Source organism: Ctenopharyngodon idella, chromosome 19 (genome assembly GCF_019924925.1).
Source record: "Ctenopharyngodon idella isolate HZGC_01 chromosome 19, HZGC01, whole genome shotgun sequence".
NCBI lineage: Eukaryota > Metazoa > Chordata > Actinopteri > Cypriniformes > Xenocyprididae > Ctenopharyngodon > Ctenopharyngodon idella.
In genome coordinates, this window is record NC_067238.1 from 20,909,919 (window position 1) to 20,930,450 (window position 20,532).

At 37.9% G+C, this 20,532-nt stretch overlaps 1 protein-coding gene across 1 annotated transcript in view; it reads left to right on the forward strand.

Moving 5' to 3' along the window:
- npr1a (natriuretic peptide receptor 1a) overlaps positions 1-20,532 on the forward strand; it is a 99,902-nt gene that overhangs the window by 32,873 nt on the left and 46,497 nt on the right. The window contains exons 4-5 of the mRNA XM_051873129.1: positions 2,897-3,010; positions 18,915-19,050. Coding sequence (XP_051729089.1) covers positions 2,897-3,010; positions 18,915-19,050 — 250 coding nt within the window. The remainder of the gene's footprint in view (positions 1-2,896; positions 3,011-18,914; positions 19,051-20,532) is intronic.

Sequence of the window (20,532 nt, forward strand, 5' to 3'; positions counted from 1 at the left end):
CAGAAGCTTGTTATTTTACTTTTTTTTTCATCAGCGAAAATAAAGTTTTAAATAAGGATATTTGTTTTACCCAAATGCATCGATTCACTTCAGAAGGCCTTTATTAACCCTCTGGAGTCGTATGGATTAATTTTTTTTATAGATGGATGCATTTAGGTCTTCAAAGTTTGACCAACCATTCACAACCATTATAACCTTGGAGGACTAAGGATATTTTTAAATATATCTCCGATTGTGTTCGTCTGAAAGAAGATAGTCATATACACCTAGGATGGCTTGAAGGTGAGTAAATCATGGGATAATTTTCATTTTTGGGTGAACTATCCCTTTAAATAACAGCTCATTTGCTCACGTTTACCAATGTTCTTCAAAACATAATTGTTTGTGTTGCACTGAAGTAAGAAAGTCATAAAGGTTTGGAACAACAATGATGCAGGAATTGTAATTTTGGGTGGAAATTTTAATATAATGATTTCCGAGATATTTCTTTATCATCACTTTCTGACATTGGGGCTCCATCATACTCGAAAATGCATGGATCATCACCAAATTGCTCCTGGATCATTGGGAGAAGTTGCTCTTGCTGGATGTTTTGGTACCATTCTTTATTCCTGGCAGTGTTTTTGGACAGAATTGTGAGATAGCCCACTCCCTTGGATGAAAAGCAACCCCACACATGGATGGTCTCAGCATGCTTCGTTGTTGGCATGACAAAGGACTCATGGTAGCATTCACCTTTTCTTCTCTGGACAATTGATTTTCCAGATGTCCCAAACAGTCGGAAGAGGGCTTCATCAGCGAAAATAACTTTGCACCAGTCTTCTGCTGTCCAATCCTTGCTACTTCAGTACTTGCTGCTGAATTTCAGTCTGTCCTTGATGTTTTTCTTGGAGAGAAGTGGCTTCTTTGCTTTCCTTCTTGACACCAGGTCGTTGTCCAAAAGTCTTGGTCACACTGTGTGTGCAGATGCACTCACACCCACCTGCTGCCAGTACTGAGCAAGCTCTGCACTGGTGGTGACACGATTCCATAGCTGACACCTCAGGAGGCGACGGTCCTGGTGCTTGCTGGACACTCTTGGATGTCCTGAAGCCTTCTTCACTGCAGTTGAACCTCTCTCTTTGAAGTTCTTGATGATCCGGTAAATGGTTCTTTCAGGTACAATATTCTTTGCAGCAATTCCCTTGCATGTGGGGCCATTTTGATGCAAAGCGATCTTTATTTGGAGGTAACCATTGCTAACACAAGAACACAATGATTGGAAGCACTTCTTCTCTCTTTTTGTAACAATCAGTCTGCTCTAATCCAATCAAAATTATAGAGTGGTGTTAACTGACTAGTATTAGTTCACACTTTCCCATGTGCTGATGATATAATTAGTAAAATGATGGACAAAAAATGTGAAATTTGGGTTTTTGTGATATAACTATTATACCTTGTAGATATTATGAGTGTTTTCCATGTCTCTATAATATTCTACTCCCAAGAGATATTAACATACCTCTCCACAAATGATTTAACATATCGTTTATGTGCGTTACATGGTGAAGCACAAATTACATGCCAAAGATTAAGACTTGTGTTTGTTCAAATCCAAAAACCATTAATAATGAGCAATAGGAAGCGCCACTAATAAGCCAGGAATTTCTTTTAAAGCTTTTAAAGTGACATGACTGTAATGTTTTCTAGTGTTGATTTGTATGTCTGTTTTGTCCTTCTGTGCTATTGAAAAGCCAGTAGAAAAGCCAGTCTTTCAGACGCATTCTGTTATCATCAACTTCAGTTCCTATTATCCCTGTCCACTTCACATATATCATAATCTGTTATACACAAAATCTGAGAATCCTTAGAAGACAGACACAAAGTGAAATGTTGGGGTGGCTTTTTCTGAGTTTGAAGATTTGAGAATGCATCTATCTCAATTTTTAGACAATAGCCTTTTCACTCTGATTGTCATAATTTGGCAGTTTGTGGCACAGATGCAAAAGAAAATTGTTTTTGTGATTCATTTTGGCACAACACAGTTTGGAATTATTCTGAAAATGGACATCAACAAAGCACATAAAAACATTTTCTCAGAGGAGGAGGTGACCATGAGAGAGCAAAAACAAAACACTACAGGCTTTGTGGAGGGAGCTGTTGTTCATTTGCAGCACATTTTACAAATAGACTTCCAAACAGGCCAAAAGATAAAGCACTATTCAGGATAAATGAATTTTATATACATTACTATAACACTTTTAAATAATTGAATATTCATTAGTGGAGTTTGCTGTCCATTTTGTTGTCCTCTACCCTGTACAGACAGAATTGGATTTGTTATGACCAGCTGGTCTCAGAAGTCTCAAAGTTAACGAAGACCAGCTTTTTTCAATTCTTTTTTGATTCATATAGAGACACTGAAACACATAAATCCACTCACACATATCAATAAAGTCTAAGAAAATGAAGAGGTACTCTAGTCGCTATCATGGTGGTTATCTTTAAGCATATAAAGCCTACAGTATCATATTTGATATGCAAATCTGATATTTACACGATCGAAACACATATGCAAGCTTTTTTCAGTTTTTAAAAAAAATATTTTGTCTAAGGTTCAAAGGTTCTATTAAAAAAAGATATTTATGTCTATTATTTTATGCTTTACAGGGCTAAACAACACAAAAGAACAGAAAATGATATAAATAAAATCAATTAGGACTTTGTAAACTCCACTGATTCATGTGGCTGTCCTTGAGTTGATTTGTTGATTGGATTAGTTGGAAAAAGATCCAAATGTTCTGTTTGGCTATGACTCATATGTGTGTATCCTAACTAGTGTGTGTGTGTGTGTGAGTGAGCACACTAGTGTATCTTTAAACAGCTTAAAATTTGTCTTTGTGTTGAATACCCACAGAGCGTGAAGATCCTGACCTACAGAGAGCCTCAGAACCCCGAGTACAAAGACTTTGTTTCCAGACTAAAGACAGATGCCATGGACATGTTTAACTTCAGCGTAGAAGATTCTCTGGTAAGAGTTTTCAATGGCAACTGGTACTTTTCAAGAGTAATGAAGCACAGATCATGCAACCAAGTCAGTGTACCGATCTATATTTTTATGCTGTGTCCACCATTCTGTAGCTAAAAGCTTCTTCTCAAACTACTGCTAAACAGTGTTATTTATGAACAAAAAGAATTGTTTAAAATATTTTAAATTTTAATAGGCAAAATAAATGGGTACCCTTGTGAAAAACAAATACACTTTTAAACAGAGACTTTTAGAAAGAAACATACTCATAAAAAGAGTACTTATTACAAAAATAATTTACTTTAAAATTAATAGGCTTAAGTGTAAACTTAATGTTATATTTTTGGAAAAAAAATTATATTAAATGAAATTAACTTTAGAATGTTTTTGACCTACTTGGGTAGGACTTAAGTACATCTTTTTATTGTAATTTCATATTTCTATTTTCTTTATTAAAATCAAGTACTATATCTATGCTTTATTATGTTAGTCAATACTTCTTTTAAGCACAACAAAATTATTAAAACATAATGATTTATAACATACTTTAAAGTTATAAAAACAGTATTATAAAGAGGTAATTGCACTTTCATGAAAGTGTACTCTCTTTAAGTACATTGGTGACCTTTATTATTAATATTGTATTATCTGCAAGTACAGCTGTCAGAAAGGTGTAAAGGCAGAAATAAATGTGTTAGGATAGATTTCAAATAACTGTGTTTGTATATTAATGCTGAGCACTTTGCGTTCAACATGCATTTGCATTTTAAATGCTGGCAGTTAATAAACATCTGACTGAATATTAGTATATGGATATCTGCTATATGCATGAATACATATATCACAACATGCTCATGTTACAAGCAAATATTATCATTATTGTGATTAACATTTTGAGTTAATCAAAGCTTAATCAAAACTCAAAATTGTTATATAGAGAAAAGTAAAAGAAATTTTTCTTTTTAGAAGGGGTATATCTTAAGTATTCGGCCCACTCATATTGGTTGTAAGCAAAAGCATTTAAGAAACCAGATAACCAGATAAATGCAGTAAAGTCTTGTATTGATTGTAAACAGATTTTTTGGGAATCGGCCCTTGAGAACAAGCCACTGGAATGCCATTTTTGTTCTGAAATTCATTCCTGATGAGTTTTTGAAACCACATGGTTCCCATGTTAAAGGAATGTAAATCTATTACACACATAAGACCCCAGTGACTTTGAAGCTTATACAAGAATGAGAACGGTTTCTCCAAGATGTAGTACATTGTCACCTTAATGGATTACAGCTGCACACTAACTCTCAATTCACCTTTGGGATGTTTCTCATGAAGAATGACCCCAAGGTTTAGACAATAAGAATGAATTGCATTTTTTACTTGCATACATTTTTCAAGTTGTTTTAGCATCCAATTCACTAAAGTAATTATGTAAATCAGATAAACGCTCAGACTTACAAAATTAGTGTTGATGGTAATTTGCACAGGGCAGTTCCTCAACATTCAAGCCAGTTTTGAGTGCTAGGTTTGTGAATGATGCAGCAAACTACCACAATACAATACCAGGATTTTACAGAAGCACTCTATCACTGCAATCTAGACACCAGATTTTTTTCTGTAAATGACAAAAGTAGTGAGCGTGGTAGCATGCATCAGCATGTGTGCGATTCACCAGTCCAAACTTAATGAGAATGACTGGAAAAAGCTTTGATGTGAAGTGGCAGTAGTTACTGAACACACTTTATACATCCAGGCCAATAGGTGTCAGTATAGAGTCCAAAACCACTGGTACTATTGGAATGAATGAGAGGTGGTTAAATGTAAGCAAAAACTAAAAATCTGGGCTGGGTCTCCTGATAATTTTGTCTCTTAGTGCTTTACGAAGACTCTAAAGGTATACCTTAACTAAAGGTATACCTTTTCTAGGTGTGTTCCCTGAACTATACTTTTGGAGGTATACCTTCTTACGTGTGATGTTACCAGGTGCTGTCCATGGCAGTGGTGCTGAATTGGTTGATATCGATGGCTCAAGAATCAATTATTCACTCAATGCAGGGACTGCTTCACTGCGTTATGTGAGAAAGCGGTGTTCTTTATAAAAGAAGCACTTTTAGAAAATAGTTGAAATTGCATTTATCAGGACTCATGGGAACTTATAAAAAAAATCTTGCAAACTAAATTCAACACTGGATATTTTATATAAATGATTGCACGAACCCGCAACCTCATACCCAAACGTATCATGCCTCAACCCGCTACGCTAACTGGCAGTATGCCTTCACTGGCCTTTGAAAGGGTCATTTATATTGTCATAATATATTTGCCATAGTGTCTTCATTTACTCCACAACCAGGGTTGATTGCCCAGCAGGAGCACCACATTATTGGTGTAAATCACTAATTTCTGTTATTGGATGACCTACTCAACAAAAGCGCAACACGTGAAACATATAATCAACAGCTACTATGGCGGAGAAAAAAGACAGAAAGAGGAGAACCTCCAGCAGCTGAATTTCGGGGCTGAGGGGGTAGCTCCGTCAAGTTTGTCTCGACAAAGTCGGACCAACAAAATCTAAAAACTGCTGAATTTGCTGCCATGGTAGACAATTTTTTTTAGAATTGGAGCTTCTGACATGGAAGCCAGGGAACTAAAGTTTTCACGGATGAAATAGTGCACATACACTAAATAGCTCAGCGGACGGTGCTGTCTTTGATTTAGCACAATTATTCGCTGTATCGCTGCCATAGTTTGACCAAAATCCCCACCACAATATTTCCTAAAACTTTACTGCCTAATGGTTTGCCAGCTGATGTACCTTTGGATAATATAATTAAAAAGGTAACAATCTAAATGGCTGTTGCAACCCTTATAAGTCCATATTGTCAAGTCAAGTCAAATTTATTTGTATAGCGCTTTTCACAATACACATTCACTGCGTCTGAAATCCATTACTTCCCTACTATATAGTATGTGCAAAACAGTATGTCTGAATACATAGTATTCGAAAAACAGTAGGCGAAATGTCTCCGGATGACCTACTTCTGGCAAAATTCTGAATTGCACATTTGATGGACACTTTACTATCTCATGAAGCCACGGCAGAGGATTTATGAATGGAGGTGAATCAACGTAACTGACGCTGGTAGGTCACATGATAATGACAACATGGCGGATGTAGTACATCCGATTACATTCATACTACACATTCATACACTATATAAAACATACTTTTTTTAACGGTCACGAAGCAAGTTCAAATTCAAATGTAGTACCTACTCAGTATGTGATTATGCACCGGGAGTTTCAAAGCTGCTTTAAAGAAAATCATGATGTTAATGTTTATAGTATCTTAATATATTCTTTCCTTATAGTCGCATTTAGCAGATTAGACCTGGGCGATAATATTGTTTACATTTTACAACATTACAAGCAATAAAACAATTGACATTTGCTATATAGTATATATCGCTGTATGAGAGTGTACTGTATGTATGCAGATAAAGCTGGACATACTTATATATCCAGCTTTATATAAAGAGCTGGGCAATAATATAGTTACATTTTGTGAAGAAATAAAAAATTGCATATATTGCAAATGCCTAATATGGACAGATGGCAATGTGGGAATAAAGGGTTATTTGTTGACATCTGGTTTTGCATGCTAATGTTACACAACAGTGTAATGAATTTGCCGCCCTTTTGTGTTTTAGTTTGTAGCAAAATATACTCTAACAGAACATCTTATACATCTAACCATAACACAAGCCTCATTGGAAGAGAGATTTCCAGGGGTTTGGGGGTAGAAAGGAAATTGGCCCCCCGAAATAGACTGAGATGGTTGTTCTTAGTCAGAGACGATTGAAGTTGTCGTGTCTGCTTGTTTGTGCTCTGACATTAAATGTCACCCAGTACTCACCAAGAAAAAACGCAGATGCATGTGTGCGGGATGAGTAACCTTTCACTGACAGTGGGGAAGTGTGGTAATTACCCTTAGCTGCAGGTCTCCTTGTGTGAGTCTGTCACCACAGAGGAGTCTGTTAGCTCGAGATCAGCTCAGGGCTATTAAAGATGTGTGCCCTGCCTGAGCCTCCTGCCCACCCGTCCTCTGAAGCTCAACTACAAGCTTTTGAGTGTTTTATACAACACACCTACTAATGACCTTCTAGAGGAATGGACAATGATTTGATCTTCACAGTTTAAGCTTTGGTAATAATGGTCTAAATAGTGATTTTCTGCTTTCCTTGAACTCTTCGAAATAAGGGTTCTTGAAAGGTTCTTTTTAGCACCTTAGATTTGAAAAATGACTATTTTCTTTTAGGTGTTTAGGGCTCGTATATGTTATAGTTAAAGTTATAGTTTCTTATATAGTTCTTTGGAGATTTAAAACTTATGCGGCTTCCTACCATCTAACAAAAAGTTTAGCAGAAAGACCACACAGTTGTTTTCCAGACCAGTGAAGTGAAGATATTATCTGTATATGTATATGAATCTGCTGTAGTGACAAAGTTATTTATGGATATTGTTTTTTATTACTGTTCTGCTGAAATTATTATTGTTTACTTGTGTTATATATATAAGTTTCACCTGTATAGCCTGATACTTTTTAGGAAATAATAGCTAGAATACATTACACTACTGAACAGATTTTAAAACATTAGGCATCATACACTTGCCTACTTTGTAAATGGTTACAGAAAAACTAGGCATCATATAATACCACACAATACTAGATTCCTAACACAGCAACTAAGTTAAATTAGGGCATTTAAGTAGCTTTTATAAACGTGTCTTAGAAAAAACATGCATCTTGAGACAAAACAAAGGCAGTGACATATTTTAAGATATATCAGTGCAAGTTGCTTTCAGTTAAAACAGCTCAAACATGCATTTTAGTCTTGGACTAGGCTTAAGTCTTGTCTGTGAAACCGGGGTACAGTGTCACAGCGTGGTTGCAAATAAAGATTAGTAAAGATCTTAATGCAGCAGTTTTACGTTTATTTTACAAAGAACTCAGGAACTAGGAAACAAGAACAGAACAACCAAATATAACGTGATGAGAACGGACAATGGACAGAACAAAACACAGGGCTTAAAGGGATAGTTCACCCCAAAAATGAAAATTCTGTCATCATTTACTCCCCCTCAAACAAACCTGTATAAATTTCTTTGTTCTGCTGTACACAAAGAAAGATATTTGGAAGAATGTTTGTAACAAAGCAGATCTCGCCCACCATTGACTGCCATAGTTTTTTTTTTTTTTTTTTTTTTTTTTTTTTTTTCCTACAATGGTAGTCAATAGTGGGCGAAATCTGCTTGGTTACAAACATTCTTCCGAATATCTTTCTTTGTGTACAGCAGAACAAATTTATACAGGTTTGTTTGAGGGGGAGTAAATGATGACTGAATTTTCCTTTTTGGGTGAACTATCCCTTTAAATACTGAGAACCAATTAATGAAATGAATCACAGGTGCAAACACTAATCAAACAATGAGTAACCAGAAGCCGGAACAACGAACAAAGGAAACAGATCAAAACCAACTCACGGTAAAACACAAACAGATAAAACAAGACATAACCCTGACACACAGAAACACATGCCTCGTTTTTAGGAGACGCATGACGTGTTCTAAAAAAATCGGCTCAAAATATCAATGTTTAATATCCTCAGACTGGATAAAATCCAGCCCAGGCTCATTAGAAAAACGTACCTGTGTCAACATTTTTGCAAAACGCAAAATACGTTGCGTCGTGCATGTTTCACGACAGTTTCAAAGTGAAATGTCCAGTGAGTGGCGCTAAAAGTGTGTTTAGTTTTTTTTGGAACAGATGAACGTGAATGTGGCAATGTTTTATTACGTTGGAGTTTGTACGCAGTTCTGAATTAAAAGTGGTGCTAAAAGCTTAATGTTCCATCTCGTTTAATAACGTACACCTACACTAAACCCTAAACCTACCTGATAGTGTTAACAAAAGCAAATGTGACATAAAAACGTAACCATGGCATTTCAGCTTGTTTTTGAACTTGTCTTTGAGCTCTTTTACCATGACTCATCTTTCACGGGATTTGTACCCGAGCTCTTCACTTCACCAGTACAATTCTGTACCAGCTGAGCTACCGAGCAAGCTTGTTACATAAGTAAAACTGAACACCTGGAGCTGGGTAAGTGATGCAAACTCCAAAATATATTTGTTTACAAATCATGCACTATGGTAAAAAGTGTTTTGAGGTCATAACATTAATTGTGCAAAGAGCCGCGTGAAAACAAGTCTTTATTAATCCATAATATGCCCCTGTAATCATAATTGTGTGTGAAAACAATTAAAAGTGCTTGCTGTTTTACTGCCTCTAGTGTTCATTTCTGTTAGAAACTGCAGTGATATGTATGTATTGGTACATATTTTGCATTTTGCAAACATACATTAAATACAATTAAACATACATACAATGTAAAAACTTTTATGTACATAATAAGTACATTGTATCAAATTATTAATTTAAATGTTTGTACATAGTAGTTAAGGACACCTAATATAAAGTAAGGATTCATTTCTTGTTTGTAATTTCACCACTGTAACACCATAAAATATGACTGAAGTCAGAACCAACGCTGCTCTTCCTCGAATGGGCCGAAATTGTTTTATAGCCTGTGAATACTTACCTGGCTTGACTGCATAATATTCTGGATTTTACCTGTGATTTTTAGCAGAAGTTTTGTCCGTGCTCATCCATTTAATCCTGTTTTCTTGAATAAACTCCTGCAACTGGAATCTTCACCCTCTCATCTCCGAGTATCCATTACAATATGTGTAATTTTCTCTTTTTTCTTTTTCTTTTCTTTTTTTTTTTTTTTTTTTTTACATTTTATGTCTAAAGGACTAAAAAGCCATTTTAAAGCAGTCCTAAAGAGAAGATCCCCAGACTGCTACAATTAGTATGCCTCCTCTATTTTAAAATCCTCGAGCCGCCACTGCTGCCTGTGTATGTACAAAAGCATAGCCAAGACTTAACAAAAAGCCTGGAAAGTGTTGCAGCTCTTGTTTTCATAGATAACTATTTGATGAGATATGCTATATGCTCTGTGCACAGTCAAATTATTTTCTTAAGTCTAATAAGGTGTCTGCAACTCTTCTTGCTGTTGTGTCGTCTGTTGTTCTAGTCTGTTAGCCTGATGCCTCCATTCATTTCCCCAGGGCAGTGAGCTCATTTGGAAGGTTCCCTCTGCCCGCAGCTCACATGTCTGTCTCTCCAATTAGTTGTTCCTTTCACTGCCTCCATATTATTATAGCCAAACACATTCTCTCTCTCTTACTTTTTGTCTCTCTCATTCTGTCTGTCCTTGTACTTCAATTGGTGAACTATCTAGTTTTTTCCTCATGTTTCGCTCCCCATTTCTTCTTTAATCCAAAGCATTGTTGAACCATCTCTAATTGGATGGCCCATTTTACTGTGTGATGTGTGTGACTGCATAGAAAAAAACGTGAATGGAAATAGGTGTGGCTGAAGCTCAAAGCTGGTTCCTTTTTTAGGGGATTTAATCTACAATGAGGGCTCCCATGTAGAAACTTCTAATGGTGGGAACAAAGAAAGCAGACATTCATCATAGGTGACAGAAACTGTTAAAGGGTTAGTTCACCCAAAAATGAAAATTTTGTCATTAATTACTCACCCTCATGTCGTTCCACACCCGTAAGACCTTCGTTCATCTTCGGAACACAAATTAAGATATTTTTCATAAAATCCGATGGCTCAGTGAGGCCTGCATTGCCAGCAAGACAATTATCGCTTTCAATGTCCAGAAAGCTACTAAAGATGTATTTAAAACAGTTCATGCGACTACAGTGGTTCAACCTTAATATTATGAAGCAATGAGTATACTTTTTGTGCACCAAAAAACAAAATAACGACTTAGTGATGGGCGAGTTCAAAACACTGCTTCATGAAGTTTCGAAGTTTTACGAATCTTTTGTTTCGAATCAGTGGTTTGGAGCGTGAAAGTCAAATGATTTCAGATTTCTACTGCCCAGATCTCAGGTCTGAGATGTGGAAGAACATTTTCTGTCTATTATAATACCGTTTAAGTGGCATGTTGGGGGGGATTTTGATAATAAAACTGTAGGGGATATCATAATACTCCTTTTACATGAAAAAAGACAACAAGTTTCAAGAATAAATTGTATCATTACGAGATTAAAATGCGCCAAAAGACCAAGAATTTCTTTGTTGGTAAAACCCATTCTGAAGTAATTTCTGAATTTTTAAACTGTATTATTGTAACATTACAACATTGTTCTCATAACATCTTTTAACTTTTACAACTTTATTCTCAAATTCTTCTCGTTTTTTTTTTTTTTCTTTTACATTTTAACATGCTACTTGGACATGCTGCTGATAATTAGTCTAAAATAAAAGGTTAAATCTCTCTCACACACAAAAATCTGGCCTATACATATATATATATATGTGTGTGTGTGTGTGTGTGTGTGTGTGTGTGTGTGTGTGTATACATTATGTTTTGTAGGCTATTTTTTGAACCATTAACTTTTTTGGCATTGTGACATTTTTTTAATGACAAAATCATTTTCATGATCATAATTGTATGAAATTGTATTAATTCATCCTTTTCATTAAAATAAGCGTAATTTCACGCAAATGCATGAAATAAACAATGTATAAATACTTGATTAAAAAAAAAAAAAAACACATTTATGAAAATAACTTTTTTTCCACATTACGGTAATGAAAATTTGAGGATAAATGAGCTTACTTCTCAAAAATGTCAATGCAAAATATCTTAATGGGCCTAAAACCAATCTTCATTTTATTTAAGCAATTTTTTCCTTTTGATTTCTTGAAGAAAAATATAAAATTGTCTGGTTTCATGAGATTCACCTAAAAGCTCAGCTTTATACAAGCAGGATACATTTCAGTCATGGAATACCAAGCCTCAAATATTTTAAATCAGTCTCTACCCAAATGTTTTGTCCAAAAAAAAAAAAAAAAAAAAGGTTTTTCAAGAGCATCTCTCCGTTCACTTTACCGTACATTTATACATATGTTGGCTGTTCTGACAACATAAGCATTGTCAGAAAACGAGGCTTCGTTACGTCATAAGTGTTTCGAAATTTCACTAGTTCGCATGACTTTGGCAGTTTGATTCACGCTCCGAACCACTGATTCAAAGCAAATGCAGGCCTCACTGAGCCATCGGATTTTATGAAAAATATCTTAATTTGTGTTCCGAAGATGAACGAAGGTCTTACGGGTTTGGAACGACATGAGAGTGAGTACTTAATGACAGAATTTTCATTTTTGGGTGAACTAACCCTTTAACTGGGAATTACAAATGATAAATTGTGTCATTAGTAGTTCTTGTTATGGCTATTACTATTCCTCATATATTTTTCAGATCTCCTATCCTTAAGTATTCTGCTTTTCAAATCATTTAGACTGATTTTTGCATGTTAGTAAAACAGAAAAAAAAACATAGTCACATAAGCCATATGGAGACCAGAATATAAAAAATAACACCCAGGCAACCACCCAGAACACCCTAGAAACTGTGTAGCAAGACCTAGGCAACCACACAGAACACCCTGACAATTACATAGCATCACCTAGGTAATCATCCTGAACACCCTAGCAACTATATAGAAACACATAGGCAACCACCCAGAATACCCTAGCAACACCCAAGCAACCACTCAGAACACACTAACAAATGCATAGCAACATCCAGGCAACCAACAAGAAAACTTTAGCAACTAGCACCACTACAGAAAATGTAAAAATGTCATTTTATGATCATGTCAACCTGTGCATCTTTGTTATTCACAGATTAGCATTTTGATTTGTTTTTCTGTTAGTGTTGCAGTTTTATCTGGATTTTCTTTTTTTGTGGCTCACAATCTTTTAGCTCATTTAAATATGCTGTATATTGCTCTCTCTCTCTTTTTGTATCTATCACAGTCTGAATCTGTAATTGCTTTCAATCCTTTATTTTGACTCCACTATGTTTTTTCTCAGTATCTCTCAACCTGTTGATTTTTGGTTATGGATCACATTTTTTTTTTTTTTTTCATCTAGTCCTCCCCCATCTCCCACGCTCTCAGTCCATTCAACCTTTTACCCAGAATTTGCATTTCATTGCACTGTTCCCTTTCTCTTAGGACACTAACAATCTCCTTTCCTCCTTCCGTAATCTCCCGATCCGCTATCACCCACAGATGTTCTGTATTGATGAGTCCATGGTCCGTCTATAGTTGCTATGACAACCACACTTTTGTACATCTCTCTGCCTCTTTTCGCTTTTTGGAACATTTCCCCCTCCATTTCATTATGGTATGGCAGAGCTCAAGAGTTTGCCTGCAACCATCTGGCTCTGCGCCACTGACTTTTACCTGGTTCTCTCTTAATTGCTGACAGTCATATTAGTAAGGTTAGTTATTTAACTTTGACTAGATTTATAAGTAAAACTGATCTCAGTTCAGCTGGAATTCTCTCCACTTCCACTTCAAACAATACATAACGTTTGTTGGTAATGGCATTTGGGTGGATGAATGGTTTGCAAAGTGGACAGATGGCTTATGTTTGGCAGAAAATGCATCTCTCCCTTGCCTAAATTTAGCCAGTTAGTTATTTATGATCGGTTTTTAAGATTCCCTGGATATTTAAATTATCACAGAGGAAAATTATATTGCTCAATGGTAGCCCAGGAGACTCAATGGAATTCACACTGAAGCTTCAAGTATCAACTTTGTTTCAAATATTTCTCTTAAAATTTCATAGGTGAAATAAAAATAGACACAAATTTGTTGACATACAGTAAGTTCGGTCTTGGAAGATGTTTTTGAGGAATATTCAAATAGAAGTCATATATTGGTAACTGTGGAGAGAGCGCGCAGGAAGACGATTAAACTGACTTTTAATAAACACAAAGGGGAAACAAAGCACTACACATTATAACACAATGTTAACACTAGACAAGGAATTGGTAAAAACCAAGGGCTTAAATGCACAAGGGAAACTAATCAACAGAACAGGAAACAAGTGTGAACTAACTAGAAGCTTAACTAGTGGAATGAAAATGAGAACAAAGGAAACAGGAACTAGAACTAAACCAAATCAAAACACAATGAAACCAACATACAGTACATGTGACAAATATTAATAAGTACTATGATTGCAAATAATAAAAAAACTCTGCTGTTTGGATCTATTTTCAACCTCTCAAGAAGACATGAGAATACTTGAGTAAAAGGAGAAGCAGGAGGGAAAGTCTCAAATTGCTTTCCATTTATTCTCATTGCCGATTGTGGGACTCATATGTAATTGCCATAATGTATCTGCTGTCCCATGTGTCACTGCGCCACATGGGCAAATAGTTCAGATTGTAGCAGGCAGTTATTGTATCAAGATTCTTATTCAAACAAATACTAAATGCATAAATGTAAATACAGTGGTGACAAATGGCAGAGCAAACCTACAGTTTGAATAATCACATGTCAGTGTGAGCTTTCTGAACAGTCTCTCATGCACGTTCACATACCAACATTACAGCAGCTGATATATGTACATGTTTACCCAGTGAAATCCACGTCCCCAAAGACTTCTGGGAAATGGCAGTACTAAAACCATTCAATTCTCTCACAAGATTCTCACACATGTGGGGTGGTTGTAATCATGACTGAATGTTATGTAGGGGTAATAAAGCATACCATTGTGTAATTTAGTGTCCTTGGTTGTGTCACTCTCGGGTCTGTGTGTGTTTGTGTTCTCAGAGTTATTGGAATTTGGTAGTGCACATGTTGATGAAATGGAAGAGAGGTTGGACTCTCAGGGACACAGGGTTTAAAGTCTTGTATAGTATACCAATACTAAAAAAAACAACAAAAAAAAACATTTCAGCTGTACCAAAATGTGGTACAAAAATTATAACCTAACCCTTGCTTACTGACCGTAAAAAGTTAGTCCGACATTTTATTCAACGCATTAAAATTCATCACGTCTGTTTCACACTGCCTATTTTAGCACCGTTTGTTAATTTAAATGTACATATTAACAGGTTACAGCCTTCACAAGGCAAGCATGAGCCATGCACTGCTACATACAGATGTTCTGGAGACACTCTGAATTTACCAGAAAACATGCTGAAAGTACACTATTTATACATTTGCAATATATAAATTTATGAAGTAACAAATTTATGGAAAGAACTACTCACCTATTGTGGCAAAAAGACATATTTTAGGCTTCATGCAAGCTAAGCACAGTGACAAGCACAAAAAACATCTTTTTGGTCTTACTGAATTCATTTTATATTCATTCTAAAGCATTTTATATTCTGCACTTTGGGGCATGGGTTCCAATCTGTGTAATAATTCATTGTCATTTAGATGTAAATGTGGTGCTCGTAAATGTCACAGTTCTTTTAGTTTGGACTTTTTCCCTGCCTCTCAATCAGCTCCCTGCCTTCCTAGGTCATGAATCAGTATATGATGTAAATGAATGTGGCCGATTCCCTGATCAATGCCCTGGCTACTGAACTTGGGAACTCATTGAGACACACGCTTTGTGTCTCACCACCTCCTGCCTGAGTTAGTCGTTTGTTGTCTTGGTTACTCATTATGTTCAGCTGTGCACTCATTATCACATGTACTTAAGTTCAGTTCTGTTTGTGTTTCATTGTTCGGTCTCATCTATGTTACATGTGGTGTACCAGTTCCTGCTTTCTTTGTTGGGAATCCTGTGAATTATCTAGTAAAGAGTCTATTTAAACTTAATTCGTCTCAGTCGTGTTATCTACACTGCCTGTTCTGTGACAGAAGACCGAAACAAAAGAAAGTGATTATACAGCGGCGAATTATTGTTTTGTTTCGTATTGTTTTTTTATTTATTTTTTTCATCAACATGGATTTCCCGTAGTCTGTTTGCTTTGCCGTGAGCAGAAAGTTCCCTCGAGCAACATGTTCCTGGATCTAGTACCTCAGGCCACTTTCCCGTACAACTGCCTTGCAACTTCGCTGCATACGTGGAGTGGGTGCTGGTGTCCTGTGGATCCGATTTCACTGTAGGTTACATCACCAGCCCCATTCCCAACCCAGTGCCCAGCCAGAATCCCATGGATGGTAGATGAGACAGCATGAACCCCCCGCACATGGAGAGAATGACTCAGCCGCAATGTTGGAGCCCCCGCTAGGAGGAGCGATCGAGCTTGACATCACACCGGAGCCTGAGCGGAACACATCTGAAGAGGGATGCGAGCTGGCTGTCCCATCCTGTGCCGAGGGAGTATGTGTGGAAGTCAAAGGTTTGGTTAGGAGCCCTGCCGACCCACCCGTCACTGTGAGTTTGTGGACTATAATTTAGATTTAACCCTTCATCTGCCTGATTGTTCTATATTGGACTCACTGGTCCCACACAGCCTCCCTCTCCCACCTCCTCTTCTAAATGTTCTTGCCAGCTCGTCGTCTCAGCCTTCTTCTCAGACCTCAGCCACACCTACTGCCCTGCCTGAGTTGTCTCCCACCAGTCCCGCTGTGCCTCCGTTGCCTCCTCTCAGTGATGTGGTTACATCGCGGGCCTACTGTGAGCCACCTCCCCCAGGGGATGGGGATCCCGTGGCTCTGCCTCCAGCTTCTGATCCTGTCGTTCTACCTCGACCCGTCACCCTGACTCCTCCACCTGCGGTCCTCCCTCCTTTGATGTCTGCAGTGATCACTGTGTGTTCAGTCTCGCTGAGCTCCCTCGGACCGTTGACTTCACCCGAGTCGGACATCGCATTACCTTCGCCATGGACCTGCGGGCCATCAAATGCTCTTCGGTCCTCCATCCCTACAGCTCCAGCTAGTTCCACCCTCCCTCAGGCTCCACCTCTGCCCTCAGTTGCTCCAGCTTCACCTCAGCCCTCCAGATCACTGCATCCATCTCGAGGGGTCGTCGCTGTGGCACCGTTGCGGCCATCTGGGTCTTCTGCATCACTCCTCTCCATCAGCCCTCCACCTGTGCCGTGGACTCCACCTCCTTCATCTCCGTCGCCCTTGCTCATCCCCAAGGGCGCGCTGAAGCCTTCACCACCATGGCTTCTCCCTCCAGCGCCACCGCTGTGGTCTAACGTCCTGGCTGTGGCCTGGGTTATGATCTGGCTCCTCCCTGGCTCCAACCACCATCATCACCACCATGGATTCTTCAGTTCCACCTCTTCCCGGTCAGCCGTCCACCTCCAGAGCCACCTCCTGTATCTTCTGCCCCTTTTGCCATCTCCTCATCCTCCGGCACGAGGACACGCCTTCCAGGAGGGGGCATTCTGTCACGGTTCTGTTAGTTTGGTTACTTTTTGTGTCTCACCACCTCCTGCCTGAGTTAGTCGTTTGTTGTCTTGGTTACTCATTATGTTCAGCTGTGCACTCATTATCTCCCTCATTATCACATGTACTTAAGTTCAGTTCTGTTTGTGTTTCATTGTTCGGTCTTGTCTATGTTACATGTGGTGTACCAGTTCCTGCCTTCTTCATTGTATCCTGTGAATTATCTAGTAAAGCTTAACCTGGCAAAGACTGAGCTTCTTGTCTTCCCTGCCAATCCGACTCTACAGCACGATTTCAACATCCAGTTAGGTACATCATCGATTACATCGATAATCTCGTAGTAATCTTTGATGACTGACTAACCTTCAAAGACCACATTGCAAAGACAGCTCGGTCATGCAGGTTGCACTACACAACATGAGGAAAATCAGGCCTTTTCTAACAGAGCATGCAACACAACTTCTCGTCCAGGCCCTGGTCATGTCTAGGCTTGATTACTGCAATGCTCTTCTGGCTGGACTGCCATCATGCGCAATCAAACCCCTACAAATGATTCAGAACGCTGCAGCACGTCTTGTCTTTAACGAGCCCAAAAGGGCCCATGTCTCACCTCTCTTCATCTCTCTCTGCACTGGCTACCACTTGCTGCTTGCATCAAGTACAAGGCATTGACGCTTGCTTACAGATCTACCACAGGCTCAGCACCCTCCTACTGTACTTCCACTCACTCTTATGAGTCTACATCCCTACCAGAAGCCTGCGATCACTAAATGAGCGAAGGCTCGTGGTATCATCACAGAGAGGCACAAAATCACTCTCCAGAGCATTTTCATTCACTGTTCTTTGCTGGTAGAATGATCTCCCCGCCTTCATCCAGAATGCAGAATCCCTGGCAATATTCAAAAAACAGCTGAAAACTCGTCTTTTTTATGAGCACTTAACTTCATGTAAAAAAAAAACTGCTTTCACTTCCTTTATTCCCTCCCTATTCTAGCTTATGCTACTCTAAGCAATGTCTGAAACTTGTTTTGTGAGCACTTCTTGTGTCTGTTGCCTCTTCACAATGACTCGCTTGTTGTATTCCTCACTTGTAAGTCACTTTGGATAAAAGCGTCTGCAAAATGAATAAATGTAAATGTAAAATGTAAAGAGTCTGTTTAAACTTAATTCGTCTTCATTGTGTTATATACACCGCCTGTTCTGTGACAGTAAATACATAACAAGTTTGAAATAATTCTCACTGAATAACTCCTTATTGCCATTTTATAATTTATTTCCTTTATCAAAAAAATTCTGAACAGATTGTATTTCAATATATTAAAAAGAGCACAGGAGAAATGTGTGATATTAACAGTGAAGCAGAATAACTGGAGAATGAAGGAAAGTATTAGGATTGCTGCCATTTTCTTCAGTCTCATGTGGGTCATCGAATTACAATTTTGCAATGATGATTTTTGAAGTTTTCTTCAAAAATATTATTAGTATGGTATCTAGAGAGCTGGTAATCTAATAACAGTAATCAAATTTAAACCCCAGTTATTTAGAGTTTTAATGCTAGTATGTAATTTGTGCTAGTATGTAATTTGTACACTTCCTTTCTTCCAGATGAATCTGATTTCGGGATCATTTCATGATGGAGTCATGCTGTATTCTCATGCCCTAAACGAGACTCTGGATCAGTCAGGTGTGAGGCCCCCAGGGGACGTGGTCAATAAGAAGATGTGGAATCGCACATACCATGGTCAGTTCTGCTCAAATTTACCTATAGTATCACATAGACAGATTTTTGGCTAAACGACAAAAGGGTCTGGTCTACACTGCATTTTATTCTGAACTGGAAGAGACCATTTGACCAATACTGTATGTAAAGTGACCCACCACTTTTTCACTTTCGTTCACACTTTCAAACATCCTCATTTCATGGGATGATTATTTCATCCTCAAAAATGTGGTCATTTTATCAACCCAGTACTTCATAAATGTCAACCAACAGATTAGACCTTGCCACATTCAGTATTGTCTAGTTCTGTGAGCAGTATGAATCAGATGGTCAGTGAAAGAACTGTGGGCGTGATGTCTAGAGCTGAGACTTGAAGTCACCTAGACAGCTTGTCAACACACACTCACTCCTTTTAAACACAATTTTCTTTCATTTCAAAGCTGTGATTAGTAATATTACAGCTTGTGTGTATCATTCTGCTGTTAGACTGCAGGTGTAACAGCCCATGATTCACAGCACAAACTGCTGAATGGAAACGTCATTACTCATGTTTCAACAAGGCACTCTGCAGAATAGATCAGCACATGTAGCTGAGCATGTTGCGTTTGGACATTTGGTTTGAATTCTATTCAGCTGACCTGCTCAAACTTGTAGACCAGTAAGATCACATTAAATGTTTTAATATTGATTGAATAAACCTTCTAAAATGTTTTGTTTTTTTTCCTGGTGCTTGCCATTGAGTCAATACTCAGTGCAGTCACTTTGATCAACGTGGAGATTATTAACACCTCAGATTGAGTCGCGTGGAGATGTTCTGCTCCTGCAGGTGTCTTTATCTGTAGATCGCAGGTGTCTCATTCTCTCCAGAGCTGCAGCTCCAAAATGAGATTTCTTGGCAAGAGTGAGTTTGTTTAAAAAAAGCAAACAAGACTCTAATGGGGAAAAAAGAAATACCTATCATTTTCACCAACTAACAGCTGTGTCTTTTACCGTCTTCCCTCTCTTTCTTACTTCTGTCTGCATGTGCTCATTAATAAGATGTGTTTAGTTTGCTCTGCAGCTTGTATTCAATATCCCCTCAAGGGTCTATCCAGCACCAGTCTAAGTACAGCACACAGTTCTAATTGGCAATCCTACCCATCTTTACAACAAGGTCCAACACCCACAATCAAGTCACACTCCAATCACAGAGCCGTATGTCTCAATGATGAAGGAAGGCATTTAGAAAGGGAAATAGGCTTTAGAGGTAAACTGTGGCTCAGTTTAGACCCTCATATTTGGTATTGTGAGTTTTTTGGGTTTATCTTATATAACTTGTTAAATTGCACAACATGTTGTTTTGCATGTGCTTGATAACAGGATACATAACAAATCGATCCTGAGCCCACACATATACAAGAACTGCTGTGCGTAATGATCATGTTTGTCTCTGGATGTGTTTATTTGACATATGCTTGTTGAAATAGAATTGAAAAATGAAAATATTAAAACAGATGAAAGAAA